General features: G+C 37.3%; 1 protein-coding gene across 5 annotated transcripts; it reads left to right on the top strand.

Annotated features, from left to right (window-relative positions):
- Window positions 1–386: 386 nt before the first annotated feature.
- On the top strand, window positions 387–13,781 carry LOC109858674 (hemicentin-2). Of its 5 annotated transcripts, none has more exons than XM_020436179.1 (12): window positions 387–859; window positions 5,988–6,120; window positions 8,590–8,801; window positions 8,872–8,982; window positions 9,131–9,343; window positions 10,557–10,856; window positions 11,091–11,221; window positions 11,322–11,481; window positions 11,736–12,038; window positions 12,158–12,604; window positions 12,703–12,912; window positions 12,999–13,781. In XM_020436179.1, exons 1-12 carry the CDS (start codon window positions 751–753, stop codon window positions 13,040–13,042), a joined length of 2,373 nt encoding a protein of 790 aa, XP_020291768.1. In that variant the 5' UTR covers window positions 387–750; the 3' UTR covers window positions 13,043–13,781. The 5 variants fall into 5 exon arrangements, with proteins under 5 accessions (XP_020291768.1, XP_020291761.1, XP_020291793.1 ...); XM_020436172.1 differs by having other exon boundaries at window positions 12,158–12,610; XM_020436204.1 differs by lacking the exon at window positions 12,999–13,781 and having other exon boundaries at window positions 12,689–12,794.
- Window positions 13,782–14,585: the final 804 nt, after the last annotated feature.

Raw genomic sequence — 14,585 nt, 5'->3', positions numbered from 1 at the left:
CGTCGAAAGTCAAGACAAAACTATCTCGACCGTAAGAAATAAGCGTGTGGAAAGAAGAGAAAGGGCACAAAGGGAGGCGGGAAAAACGCCGGTTGGTTTGTCAATCAAAAGATTTCGAGACGACGTGTCTGGCCTAACTATAAGCAAGAAGTAAGCGTGAAAGGACGTAGGATCTCGTGAATTGTGTTGTTGACGTCTGTTTGTAGCAAGCACCGGCTAAATAAGAAGAATAAGGATTTATTTTTACATACAAGAATAATAAATAATTAATCTCTAGTTGAACGCAAATAAACTTCTAAGAAGATAGTAAATTTTAAAAATATCGAAAGAGAAACACGTATTTCAAATTATATAAAAATTATGAGAATCTTGCGTGATTCTAATAAATAAAATGAATTTTTTCATTAATTAACATATGAAAATATTAATTATACTACTAAAATAATAAATGTAAAAACCAGAGATAAAAGTAAGTGTTATATAGACACAATTGTATTAAGATCAATGGTGAAAACATTAAGAATGATTCGATCTTCGGAGTTATTCGAATGGTCGCGATCGATCAAAGAAGTGACGCGGCTGTCTGTGGATCTACCGCCACGTGAGAACTATCGTTGAAGTGGTCGCAAAATCTTTTTCGCCTTTGTTCAGAAAACGTGCTCGATTTGATCGAGCACGATCGAATGCTGTTCTCGGTGGAAAGAAAATCGGGCCCTTAAACTTTGATCCTCGATTCAAGACGACATCGAGATGCGCTGCGTATTGAAACACGTATATCTGACGGGTCTATTAATGGTGCTGAGGACTCGTTTGATGGGCGCAGCTGCAGAGGAGCAGTCGTCGGAATTACCGAACAAAGGTGCGAATCCATATTCCTAGCAATTTCGTAGTAAACAATCATGCAAAAGTATAGCTTAACGAAGTTTATTAAGATTTGTTTCTTGAGTCTTATATTTCCAACATTATTGATATTAAACTTATTTAGGCTGGGTTTGTTTTTTAGTGACGTATTATCTGTCACTAATATTTTAGTACCAAAAGATGCAGAACACGCGCATCATGTGAGTTTCATAAATAATTTAGATGACAGAAAATTAGCATGCGTAATGTTTCTATTCTCAATGTTCAACTTTATTGCCTTCCTTCCCTCCCAAAACAAAATAAAGACATATTCAGCCACCTGTGTCCCCATTTTACGAAACTGTCAGGAGATTGACGTCTAATTAGCGAGTCGAATCCGTCAACGGAGCTATTAACGCGTGTACTCGCCGCCTAAGTTCATCGTGCTCTCCGCGCTTAAACATGGATGTGTTTACGTGCTGATCCATTAACTTTGTGCCGACATTATGCGTGAGCAAACAATTTTCTGTAACGGTTTTGATATTAAAAACGCTTTTAAAACAGAATTTTCATAAAATATTTTAAAACATCTCAACAAGATATATAAGTAATAATTGTGTAATGTAATTAAGAAAACTCGAATTATATAATATTAAATTCAACAAATCATACATTTATAATTTGTAAAATGATTTGACAATTGTTTTTAATTTAGTTTTTTAGTCAATTTTTATCAACACTCCAATAGAAAGCATTTAAAATAAACTCGCATGCGGTTTACATATCTTCTGACGTTTCAGCATTCAATCAAGTTGCTGTGTGTTTGTGAGATCAATTCCTAGCGCATCTCTAGCAAGCGTTGTGTGTATGATACATCGATTCCTGCTTATATATGTTTTCTGTTTACAATTGCATCACACTACAACGATTTGTATGATGAGAAAGAGTGTTCAAAAGAGTTTATCACGAGAAAGATATGTACGCGAGAAAATTTAATTAATAGCATTGTGAGAAGAAAATCTCTGGCAAGAGATGTGACACCGGCTATGCCGCGACGATGGACGGCGCAAAAATTGAAACAGCTACTAAAATAAACGTCGCCAGTTTAATGTGCTGAGATCTGCCGGCGTTTTCTGCCGACACGTCAGAATAATTACATAATTAATTTCGGAGTTGGAGAAATTGCCGAGTTTTGGAAAAATCGCGACAACCGTAAAACATAATTTTATGCGCAATCAGGAACATGTCACTTATAAAATATAACAAGCGAAAGTACATTCGCTCAAACTTTTTGCTTGCAAACAGTCAATAACATTCTTGATTGGTGCAACTTTTTGCTAATAATTAATAACTATATACTCATCTAATGCGGCACAAATTTGTGCCGCATTATATGTATTATATTTGTTTATTTATATATATATATATAAATAGAAAAATATAATGATATTAAATTATACTTTATTATTTTTAAATATAATTAACTTTCAAAGAATTTCTTAAAAATGTGTGTGAGCGCAAAATTTAATTAAATTAAAATAATGAGCGTAAACCAAACAATGGAAATATCCTTGTAAAATAAATGAATATATCCTTAATAAATGAAAAGAAAGGCAAACCACATTGCGGAGATAATGAATAATTACATAATGCAAGGACCTAATCGCGATTGCATTTCTCAAAGAAAAAGCAGCGATATTAACGCGTGCGATATATTCACAATAAAGTAACGATTACGCGGCAATTTTATTGTACGTGAAAAAAGGCGATCGAAAATAGAAAGCTCTATTGATGGGTGAGTATTTTTGTCGGCAATTTCTCACAGACGCAATGTGCGCGAGATGATTCGCAACGAAAGAATTTAACACTCGACTTCATTTTCAGCAGGACATAGAAATGATCTCTTTGGACTGTACGACGCGTTATGTTACGCGCCGGATAGCCACGTAATGAATAAATAAATGTGAGATATTTTCTGTGATGTGCTTTATTATAAGTTGAGAGGTGGTGTTGCTCGTCTGAGTTGCGAATGAGAACTGACTCGTCTTAAAATTAAAAACGTATGAGCTAGACTTTAGTTCCTAGGGCGTAATATTTGTCTTTCGGCGACTCGAAAGTTTATGCGGATGAATAACGAAGGAATTTAGGGAAATTGTTTGTTGGGAGAGGAAGTTTATCGGCCTGTATTTATTAGTTTATTATTTCGACCGATAGTATGTGCCAACGAAGGAAGTAGATAAGGTCGTAGAAATAGGACTTGAGCGACGATCGCGGCACGTAACAGTTACAGACTTCACATGGCATACAACTCTAGAATAATCTTGCCAACAAACTCGATGTTCTCAGAAGGAACAAATATATATTTACCGGGAGAACTTCTAGATAAATATATACAGATACGCAACATGAATATTTCGTATTCCCAAAGTCTCTTGAGCTCTTGTAGAGCTCCGATAGCTTTGTAATACCGACTGATTCTCGCGCGCTACATGAGAAGAACATACAACAATAACAACTTATAATTTATCATCTTACGTTCACGTGTGAGATATCGTGAGAGTCTTTACATGTTTGTCCAACAGTAAAAGTCATACGAAACGACCCGTTGCGCAACACTTCCTGCGAAATGAAAACACATAAACCACCGCGATACGCTTTTCGCGTTTGGAAGATCACCCTAGCGTCGTTGTTACATCGCACATTTCGATGATCCTTTTTCTCCTTGATGTATCCCGCGCTAATTTTCTGATGTACGGTTCAATTTGTATTTTATTCGCAGAAAAATATCGTTATACATATATATATATATATATATATATATATATATAAACACATCGATATCTCTAACAAACATTTTAATGTTCTTCATGTTGTATTTCAATATAAAAATTAGGTTTCCAATCTATATTCTTTTAATTAGTTCATGTACATTTTGTAACACACACAAACATCAAGCATGACAAAACAAAATAAGATAATAGAAATCCTCATTAAATGGAAACAAGACTCCATTTCCATTTATCCTGGAGAACGTTGTTTTGCGATAATCACGCATTATTGTCAAATATGTCTAATTGAAAGCGGAATTTTAGCATAATCAACACAGATCGAGTATCGCAAATATTTTACGTGTGATATATAAGTTATTATTATTGAATATTTATAGTCTCTGCGGCTCAAGCAATCGTTGTTTCATCAAACAAAGTCCGCGCTGTAATTAATTGCAGCGCGTTTTGACTTGATTTGTTCAACCGCTTACTGATCGTGCGTATGCATACACAGACGTTGTTGCGCGTGACATATGTTTTGTCCGATACATCACGCACAAATATTCTGCATTTAACTACATGAAAATTATATAGAAGGAAGAGACATACGGCTAATACACATAGATGCATCAATTATATATCGCATCATATTAATGGTCGATAGTTCGAATCTGTTATTCATTAGTATGCAATTATCGAAATAATTAATTACTTGTAAATTTCGGTACAGAAACTGAGACAGATTATTTGTAACTGTATAAACAAAAGAGAATAGAGGTTTGTCGTCAATATTTAAATCCTGAGATGGTCAAGGGTTGAACATTGACAAATCAACGAGGCGGAAATTCGAGAGAAAGGGTTGCCCTTGTAAAACGAAGGAAGTTTAACTGACGAGGAAACCATGGTGGTGTATGGGTCGGAGCACTGGTGAAATTACCATACAAAGTGGTCAAAGCTGTCTCCCGCGTACCCTTCCTTTCCATACCGCGGACGACCCTTGGGAAGGACAGCTCGCGCGGAGGTCGGCAGGAACAGAAGGTGGTCGACCGAGAATCGACGTAATCGTCAGCTTGCGTGTGTGCTACGCCGTTATTTCGAAATAGATCTGAATAATTTAGGTAGAAAGAGAAAGAGAGAGAGAGAGAGAGAGAGAGGGGGGGCGGCCGTCTAAAATAATTACTAGATATCAAAATAAAATATATTATCTATCATATATCTAGTTTTCAAACAGGGATTTTTTTGATTGGTTTCTCCGGTTTGTACCATTTTTTATATCCCGACAATCGATAAATCAAACTTTCAAGTTGGTCTATAATTACTACTCTTATTATTATCAATCATATTCTATGTATTTTTTTTTAAATTTAAAAATAAAAGTTTCTTTGTAGGATAATATTTAATTTATAGAATTTTTCTGAGGCCTATATAATCTTCATGTATTTATTTCGTGTAAATTTAATGCGCGCGCGATCAATATGACCGCAAATTCGATTCACGAGCAACGTAAATCAGATAAAAGAAAGGGCAACGCGAAAAAAGACGAGACAGTGATCTCGTACGTACGGAAATAGACGTGAATCGCCGGAAACACGATTTCCTAACGAAAGCGATACAAAAATAGCGGAGAGTTGTCCTTTTCGGTCGACCATTATATTTACATAACCGCGCGCGAGGGACGCGGTTATTTTTCTTACCCTATTTTTCTATCTCGTTTAAATTTGTGTACATTATACTCTTTTATTACTTCACATTGACTTCTGCACTTGCATCTTGGAAGACTCGTTGAAAATTCTCTAAAACACCACGACGACGCATTCGCAACGAACAAGTTATCAATGGCATACCACGATGTGAATTAACAGCAACACATCTCGCGCACGTGCGCGACGACACATGCACGTCGGCCGCGTTCAACCGACTTGCGTTATATCGTTTCTATTTTCTCCGCTAGTACTTCATAAGCGATGCGGGAAAGCTAAGTTTAAATTGCACGTGTTGAGGAGCACGTATAAAATCATGGACAATGGTGCATCGAACCGATACTTGTCACGGTTTGCGATCCCGCAACAAGCTGGCAGTCTTGCGCGCGCGAGAAATAGACAAACAAATTTATTATAATTTCGTCAAGTTGTGAGACAGGTCCGAAAACGACAAGTAGGAATCACGTTTAATATGTCGTCCGGGCTGATTTGAAATTTCGGGATTTGAAATTCAAACACAAAAAGAAGAGAAAGGGATTTAAAAATTACGTACAAAATTGTTCCCGAAAATGTCGATTATAAACTGCGCATTATAAAATTATAAATATCGTATAAGATTTCCGGAATATAGTTATAAAATGCAGATTTTTTTAAGGATGTGCAACTGTTTATGTTTCAGCACCAGTAAAATTGATCTGGGCGTCCGAAGGAGATGACGTGAATCTGCCATGCGATATCACGCCACCGACGCCTCAAGATATGGTGAGCATGGTGCTCTGGTTCAAAGACAATGCCGAAATACCGCTATACAGGCAAGTTTAAAAAAAAATATATAAACTATTTTTTACGAAGCGCCGGCGCCGCACAAAGACAGATTGTTTCTCAATATTCGCTCTTTCATTCCTCACTACATATTAAATATCACAAGAGAGAAACTACTAAACACTTTGAGTTTATTGTTAGAATCTCTCCACGCCTTCTCGGCGAATTCATATATATGCGTATCAGGATGCAGTCGTTTTACGAACGCAGCTGAAGCAAATTCTTTTCTCTCAACTAAGCGCGAGCTTAAAAAAAGTTATTTCCTCTTCCTGTTTTCCGAGAATCTAACGATTCATAGCACAGTGACTTCTCGTCAAAAAGTCGGCCTGCCGGATGTTGGTTAGGTCCCGCTTTATTGGGAAGATGAGATGCCATTGTTCTGAAGTCGCATCTCGAAATATCCGACCGACCTAAGAGGCCGATCTTGGCATGAACTCTCTCGCTTCTGAACACCTCCGCTCGTGCAACGTACAATCACAAGCTCATTAACGATGATCGATGTAATTTACCGCGATAATATACACATTCGAGCACTATTCGATACATAATATTATTTTAATAATTATTTTGCAATAAAGAGTGAGTCCTTGTGTATATTTTCTATAAATAATATATATACATGTATAATATACATGAAATGACAGAATTATTACTTATTTATATTATATTATATTATACATGTATAATATAAATAAATAATAATTCTTGGAATACGTGGTTTTAGTGACTATTAATTTATTCTGTCGCGTGTTATTCGTTAGACAATTATAGAAACAGATGCATCACGACGCGATCACGCGAAGAAATTCAAGTTAGATCGGGATTGTATAAATAATTTGAATATCCACGATTGGAAGCGTGGGATGATAGAATTTCATAACATCGTGACCGAGTATCAGGAATAGCACAACCGATTCGAAGATCCTTTTTGGCTGATACACGGGCAGTGCAAACGAATGCTCGGAATTGCTTATTTATAAGAATAATCCACCGCGATCGTAAAACCCGATATTTCTTCAACATTATCGTCGACAAAAAAAAAAACAAATAAATAACTTGCATGAATGTGTTTGAGAGAATTTTTATTACGACGATTTGATATGTGAATAAATAAACTCCATATTATCAGCATCTTTTTGTTTTTTGTTAAAATGTTTTCATGTGTTCGTAAAAAAAGCTGTGTGATGCTAGTAAAAATTCAGGAGATGACAAAATGACAATAAAAGCGCGAAGCAAATAAAACACAAGTCGTAGTGGTTGTATCAAAAACCTGATAATTATGAGACTCACACAACGCGGCGTGCAGTTCCGCATAATGTCAAAAAATCTTTATGCTAAGAATGCAGCGAACGAAGAGGATTGGCGAAGAGTCAAAGAGGAGCGCGGACGAGTCTCGAAGATGGAAAAACCAGAGATTATTCGCTTCTTTTGCTTTGGTGAAGCATTCCTCACGTACTACCTATGTACTTCCCATGAGTTCGCGATGTACATATTTAGGGGTTTTCGACAGTCACTGAAATATTTTGCGGAATGAAAAACAAAAAATGAAAAACAAAAACACCGAGCCAGGAGAAATTCCGTGCTGCCTTCGAATTTGCTCCGGCAAAATGTTTGCGTATCGAACGGGGGAAAACTTTTATTTTGCAATTTAAATCAATTGTATGATAAACGACGACGGAACGTGTTTTAAATCAGTTTTTGACGACTTTACAGTCAGTACGCGCCCGCCCGATCAATCCATCGAACGCATCAAAAGTTTTTGGTAAACGTTCATTTTCCGGTTATATTTTTTCCGCTATGCGCCCACGAATTGCTCGTAGCGGGTGACATTTCGCGCGCGTTTGAAGAAACATCTCTATTATATATTTTTAACAAATATAAAAAAAGAAACATCTCTGTTCAACTTCACAACATGTATAACCCAAATCACGCGGGACGGAATTTTTCATTTCTTGTGAAGTCGACTTTGACAACCTAGTTGGCAACAGTCTGTCGTCCTCGTCTAGTGGCGAATGCGCATAAACACAGTTTTGACACGATCCCGTTTTTTCCGCCGCGTCCCGGACCGCGATTTCCTGTTTCTCTCCAAGTTGCGTAACGCGGTCAGCACTCCGAAAGCTTAAGAGAGTCTAAATTCGCGACCGGCGACTCTGCCAGTGATCCTTTTTTTTCGGCTGCGAATAGACGCGAGTGTACGCGGGTTTAGTCACCGTATGCCGCCAATTGGCGGTGTTTACCGACTTTCGCCACCGGAAATGGTGAAATATTGCGATGGAATTTTCTCGGCTGAACTGATGGCGCCTGGGGCTTTAAAATCAACAGTGTGTGTCAACGTAAAACATGTCTTTTTTGAAAAATATGAAGTTTAAAGTCATCAAAACAATAAGAGTTTTTTGTCTTATTAATTATATTATTAAAAAATATTAGTGCAATTGAAATCGACGTAACTTCCTTTGTAGCCTAGATGCGAGAAACGGTAGCATTGCCGGCGCCATTCACTGGGCCGTCAGCGACGACCTCGGAAGACGAACATACTTTCAGGTCGGCGACGGTCATCGGGCGAAGCTGAAAGTCACAAAAGTAACGCTGAACGATCAAGGGATCTTTAGATGTAGGGTGGACTTTGTAAACTCGCCAACGCGAAACTTTCGCGTGAACTTGACTCTAGTTGGTAACTATTGCGTGTCAAAGTGTATAAGAGAGCGACGCGAAACATCGTTACATAGTTCGATTCTTTTCAGAGCAACCAAGCAAACCTGTGATATACGATGCGCAAGGGCGGGAAGTGACAGGAGTGGGCGGTCCCTTTTTAGAGGGTTACGAGGTCGCTCTAACTTGCCAGGTGGCTGGAGGTAATAACTTTGCATTTTATTGCACTTTCAACAATTTTTTGTCCCTCAGTTTGTCAATATTCTATTTTATTGTTTACATGTGCAATTGAAAAAAATGCTGAAGGATGATCTAAGACAAAAAAATTGCGTTCAAAACTAATTCTCACAGGTAGACCGAGACCTTCGGTGACGTGGTGGAAAGATGGAGACTTACTCGATGGCGTGGTTGATACTTCGCCTACGGTTTCCAATAGATTCACCCTGAACTACTTGTACATCCATCAGGTCACCAAAGCGTTGTGGGGAGCGAAGCTCGAATGCCGAGCTCAGTCTGGACCTATGGGAAAACCTATTGTTCGTGAAGTGCCTCTCGATATATATCGTGAGTGTTGCAACCACATTTGAATTTAAGTAATTAGAAACGTAGCTCTTTTAAAGTTTTCAAAAACCTAAACAGCAAATATAACGATTTATTTTATCTACTTCGAGTCTCAAAATAGATTCAAATTGCAAGTACGATTAGAGAACTTTAGTCGTATGAAACGCTTTTTCCGACGCTTTCTTGGATCTTTCAACTATCAAGCGACGAATATAAAAGAGCGGAATTTCGAGAAAATAAATTATAAATGCCGCGTTAATAACGTGGCATCTGTTTAAAATAAAATCGAAGAAAACAGAGTCGCTATCTTCGAGGTCGTTTTCGCGATTCTAAGCACGTGCTAAAAAATGCAAGCGTGTTAAAGGGCATTGTTGGCACGTCTTATTCGACACGTCGCGTTTCCGTTCTCTCTCTCTCTCTCTTTCTGCATTTATTTTTGGGTTGAACTAAACAAGAAAACTGCCACACTCTGCATCTATGTATGTACGAGAAACATAAAGGAAACACTTGTTGCAATTAAATCTGAACAACAACAGGTTTTATTTCGAATTCCGAAAAAAATAAAGTAAGTTTTTACTATCTTTTAGTGCTTTTTTTTAAATAAACAACAGGTCACACATCGGTGATCTCGATAATTGTGAAATTAAAAAATGGAAATTAATGAAAAATCTAAAATAAATATAAAATTTTGATTTGTCTTTTATCGTATCAATCCCGGTTCTCTCTCTGTCATTTAAGACGGTGTTGCATGGCGAAGAAAGAAATTTAAATATAGTTGCGAGCAACACTGACCCGCGGCGGAAATAAGATGAATGCCAACATTTTCGCGCGGATCTCCTCAACTCTTTTGACGGTCGCATTTCGCGGAATTGTCGTTCAAAAGTAAAAATACGCAGTTTGGGGCGGCGTAGCCATCTGGTTCTTTCTTGTACCGCTAGTTTTGTGGCACAGCGTCACCAAATAGTTTTTTTTACATGCAGCGAGAAGATCATCGTTCCACATCCGCAATAAATTTTTAACAGTGGAGCATCTATCCTCGTTAGCCTTTCACGCTTCTTGCCTTCGTACACTTTTTTATATTAGAAATGTAAAGCGGTATCTCTTGAAATAGAGTCGCATAATCAGAAATATACCGCCAAGTACAAAAGAAAAGATATTTTTTAATTACCGTCAATGTCATTAAGTTGATTTTAATATTCTTCAAATTGATCTCTAGTTAAACCGGCCATTGTGAAGATTACTCTCAGCAAGGATCAGATTTTCGCCGGTCGTCCGATCGCCGCTAAATGCGAAACTTGGGGTAGTTCTCCAGCGGCAAAAATTGTCTGGAAGTTGGGCGAGCACAAGATAGAAGATCCTAATGTCGTGTCTACCACGCAAAGGGCCAATTCGACAGTAAGCAACTTGGCTCTTGCCTTCAACAAGGACGACGACGGCAAAGAATTGATCTGTCGAGCGGAAAATCCGAGATTTCCCGGAGGGGTGCTCGAGGAGATCAAAGTACTTAGCGTCTCTTGTGAGTTCGCGCTTTAACCAAGTTTGTAAAATTAATATGCAAATAATTGTTTTTTGAAAAAAATTTTCATATTTATGATTTTGTTTCTAAAAATTTCCAGATTTAATTGAAAAACAAATTCCAAATTAGTTGAAAAACATTCAATATATCTCTGCGAATAAAATTAATTGGCGACAGACTTGACAAAATAAAATATTATAATTGATGACATGATCCTTTCCAAATTATAAACAGATGCTCCGGTGGTTGTCGCTCGTTTGGCTACTGGCTACGTCTTGGACACTTTGAGAGAAGGCGACGATCTCAAGTTAATCTGCGACGTTCAGAGCCATCCACCGTCGTCGCGAGTGATTTGGTATCATAATGTAAGTGGAAAAGAAACGAAAAAGTGTCTCGTTATCTTCCAGCTCGTAAAAATGATATATCGCTAGTCAAATCTCCTCGTCTCGGTTTTCTCGTCCGCAGAACCAACGATTGGAACACAATGTGAGCGCCGGAATTCTGTTGGCTTCTAATTCGTTGACGTTTCGAATGCTCACGCTAAAACATACCGGCGAGTACTCCTGCATGGCCACGAACGCCGTGGGAGAAACTCACAGTGCTCCGCTTTTTATTCACATGAAATGTGAGTAGTTGTTTTTGTTTTGATTAAGCGCGCCGTCTAAGATTCATTTTCGTCGTTACGCGTTGTTCCAAAATAAGAATATATATTGAAATATTATATAATCTACATCAGCTTTTTTAAATTTAATCACATTTATGTAAAGTTTTATTTATATAAAACCAGATTATTGATAAAAATATTAAAATAATCTATATATAATTAACTAATATTTTTAGTTAAAAGAGATAATCGCAGATCTTTCTTTTCTATTACAGATGCACCGAGATGTAAAGAAGGGAAAGATAAACGAGAGATCACTGTCGCTCGACACGAGAAGTTATTGCTCGAGTGCGAGGTGGAAGCGCTGCCCGACGACTATGTGCGATTCTCATGGACTTACAACGGAAGCATCGGCGACGTTCTGCCGATACCGAACTCGAGGATCGAGAGTAAGGGACTCGTGAGCGTGCTGGAGTATTCACCTAGCGCCGATTTCGATTACGGCACGCTGGCTTGCTGGGCGAGCAACAGCATCGGACGACAAAGATCGCCTTGTATATTCAACATCATACCTGCCAGTAAGTTGATTATCGCGCTGTCACTCCTAAAAATTAGTTTTATAATAAAAAGCAAAGTGTGTATTATCAAAGAAAACATTTTTAAAATAAAAAATCTGGTCGGTTGTTTCAATGTCTAGAACCACCCCAATCGCCTTTGGACTGCTCGTTGTACAACGAGAGCAGCTCGCTGGAAGTTAATTGCATCCCCGGATCAGACGGCGGATCGCCGCAGCACTTCGTGCTGGAGGTTCGAGGATTCCTCAGAAATTCCGGGATTGACACCCTTCAGACGCCTCAGAACGATCAGGGACTGGTCGGAGAATCGTCACCCATATATCAGGACATGAGCCCGACTCCAAATTTCCAACTTCACGATCTCGAGCCGGGATACGACTACACGGTGTATGTTTACGCAGTCAACGGACGTGGCTGGAGCGAACCCGCCCTTTTAGAACACGTCAGAATTGCGAATTCTGTAGGCTTCCGTAAGAAACTTGAAAAAAATGGGATCTTCTTAGAAGACTTGAAGAAAGCGTTGCCTCAAGCCAGCTCGGAGAACATGATTATTGCCATCGCACTGACAGGTATAGGTAAAATCGACACTGTCAGTTTACTTTCTTCTTTAGGCTTTAATTAATTATTATTTTTATTTTCCGCTCAAATACAAGTTTTAATTTTGAAGGCGCGGTAGCGTTGGTGCTCGTCGGCATCGGAGTGATTATCGGTGTGGCAGCCTGCCGGAAAAGATCGAACACCCCCATCTTGGACGGCCCAGACGATTTCACCACACCCACCTATATCCCGGCTCAGAGAGTCGAGCCGAGAGTGAGATATTCTAACGAGAACAGACGCTCTCAAAGAGCGAGCCTTTACGTCGAGGAAAATCGCAATGGTAACAAGTCATCGATCGATAAAGTTATAATTGTTCGTAAATTGCACTCTTGATAAATTGTTTGATTATCTGTTTTGTTTTTTCAGAACCGGATTTATTGCATCAAGTCGAGCTTGACATGCGCGACTAATTCGTCTGACTTCTGTACAGCTAAAAATAATAATTACAGTACGTGAAATGCAATGTATAAAGTAGAGGATTCCAAGTGTAAAGTTAGTTATTTGTTCCGACATTCGCATTAATCGGTATTTCGTCTAATTCATATCGATTAAAAGAGTTTATATTGAGAGGCATCTGCCGATGTTTATACGAATCGAAGAGAAATCTCCAAACATTCTATTAAGCTACTTATGTTTGTTTTATGTGATACATTTCGCCGCGCGAAAGAAAACTCTGTAATTTAGATTGTATAGAACTTATAAAGATAAAACAACACAGCTTTACAAGATGTATACCTATTTTTACAACGTGAAAGGCATTCTAGCCTCTATGTATATATTTGTGTAAGTATTAGCAATATTACACGTAAGTATAAACGATGTAACACGTCGAGATAAACGTGATCTTTTTGTGTATTTTATCATGTAACAAAGACTGCTACAAAAAAATTGAGGCAAATTTTAATCGTAGATGCTTCCACCTACAGGTAACAAACGCAAATATTTTTTTTTATGCCCACATCAGTCTTATGTAATATTACATTTCATATATACTATATCCCGTTACAATTGATATTCCAGATTCTCTTTTGAAGCAGTCTGTAAGTGAATTTATCATTGTACAATACCTGATCAGCGTAAATTACGCTATTCCGCATACGATATAACAATGTAAATAATTATGTATCGAACGATATATAAAAAAAAGATGTTAAGAAAAATAAACTATATTATAAGTATGTTAAAAATTAAGGAAAGCAATAAAACTTATCATAAAAGATTGATTAGTTGTTTTCTTCATCAATTCCTTTCCTGTTTTTTCTTTTTTTTACGTAGACGTTGCATTTATTAAACAATTTTACAGAACTAGTTTTTAGCGTAAAATTTTGAATTCTCACGTAAGTTTGATACTTTCAAGGGTCGGTAAGGAAGCATTGCGTTCAATTTATCTTTCAGTAAGTTAATGGTAAGTAAAACAAAACTTTTAATTATAAATTATAACATTAAACGATAAGGCAGTAGAGATAACTAATACGTGATAAACACTATATACTAAATATTTAAAAAGCTAGATTTGATTTTATAGTTTTTGAAAACTAAATTGTGATCTATATTATCGGCTACAAGAAGCAATACATTTTGTGTAGTCAAACATTCGATAGCGCGCGCCACATGTACGTGAAAAGAAGCCAAAAAGAATCGAGTGTTATAATTTAGGGCACAATTTTGTTATTCTAAATTTAAATATCTTATCGATTTTTTTTCTTGTAACATAGTGTTTGTAAAGTTTAAAAATATTTTTTTCCGGTTTAAATTGCATAATTCGGCATAATTCCGGATGTACCAATGCAATATATTAATTCTGGATGATTTTATGCATTAAAATCACAAACATAACAGTCGATATTGAAACATTATCAACTATATACATGCGCGTTTTTTATATCGGCAAGACTGATCATATTTTTCCGTGAATACCAACAATCTATTAATGAAAACTTTATCAACGCCGAA

Source organism: Pseudomyrmex gracilis, unplaced genomic scaffold, assembly GCF_002006095.1.
Source record: "Pseudomyrmex gracilis isolate BER0280 unplaced genomic scaffold, ASM200609v1 scaffold_6, whole genome shotgun sequence".
Lineage (NCBI taxonomy): Eukaryota > Metazoa > Arthropoda > Insecta > Hymenoptera > Formicidae > Pseudomyrmex > Pseudomyrmex gracilis.
Note: the sequence above shows the minus strand (reverse complement) of the source record. Positions and strands in the feature narration are given on the sequence as shown.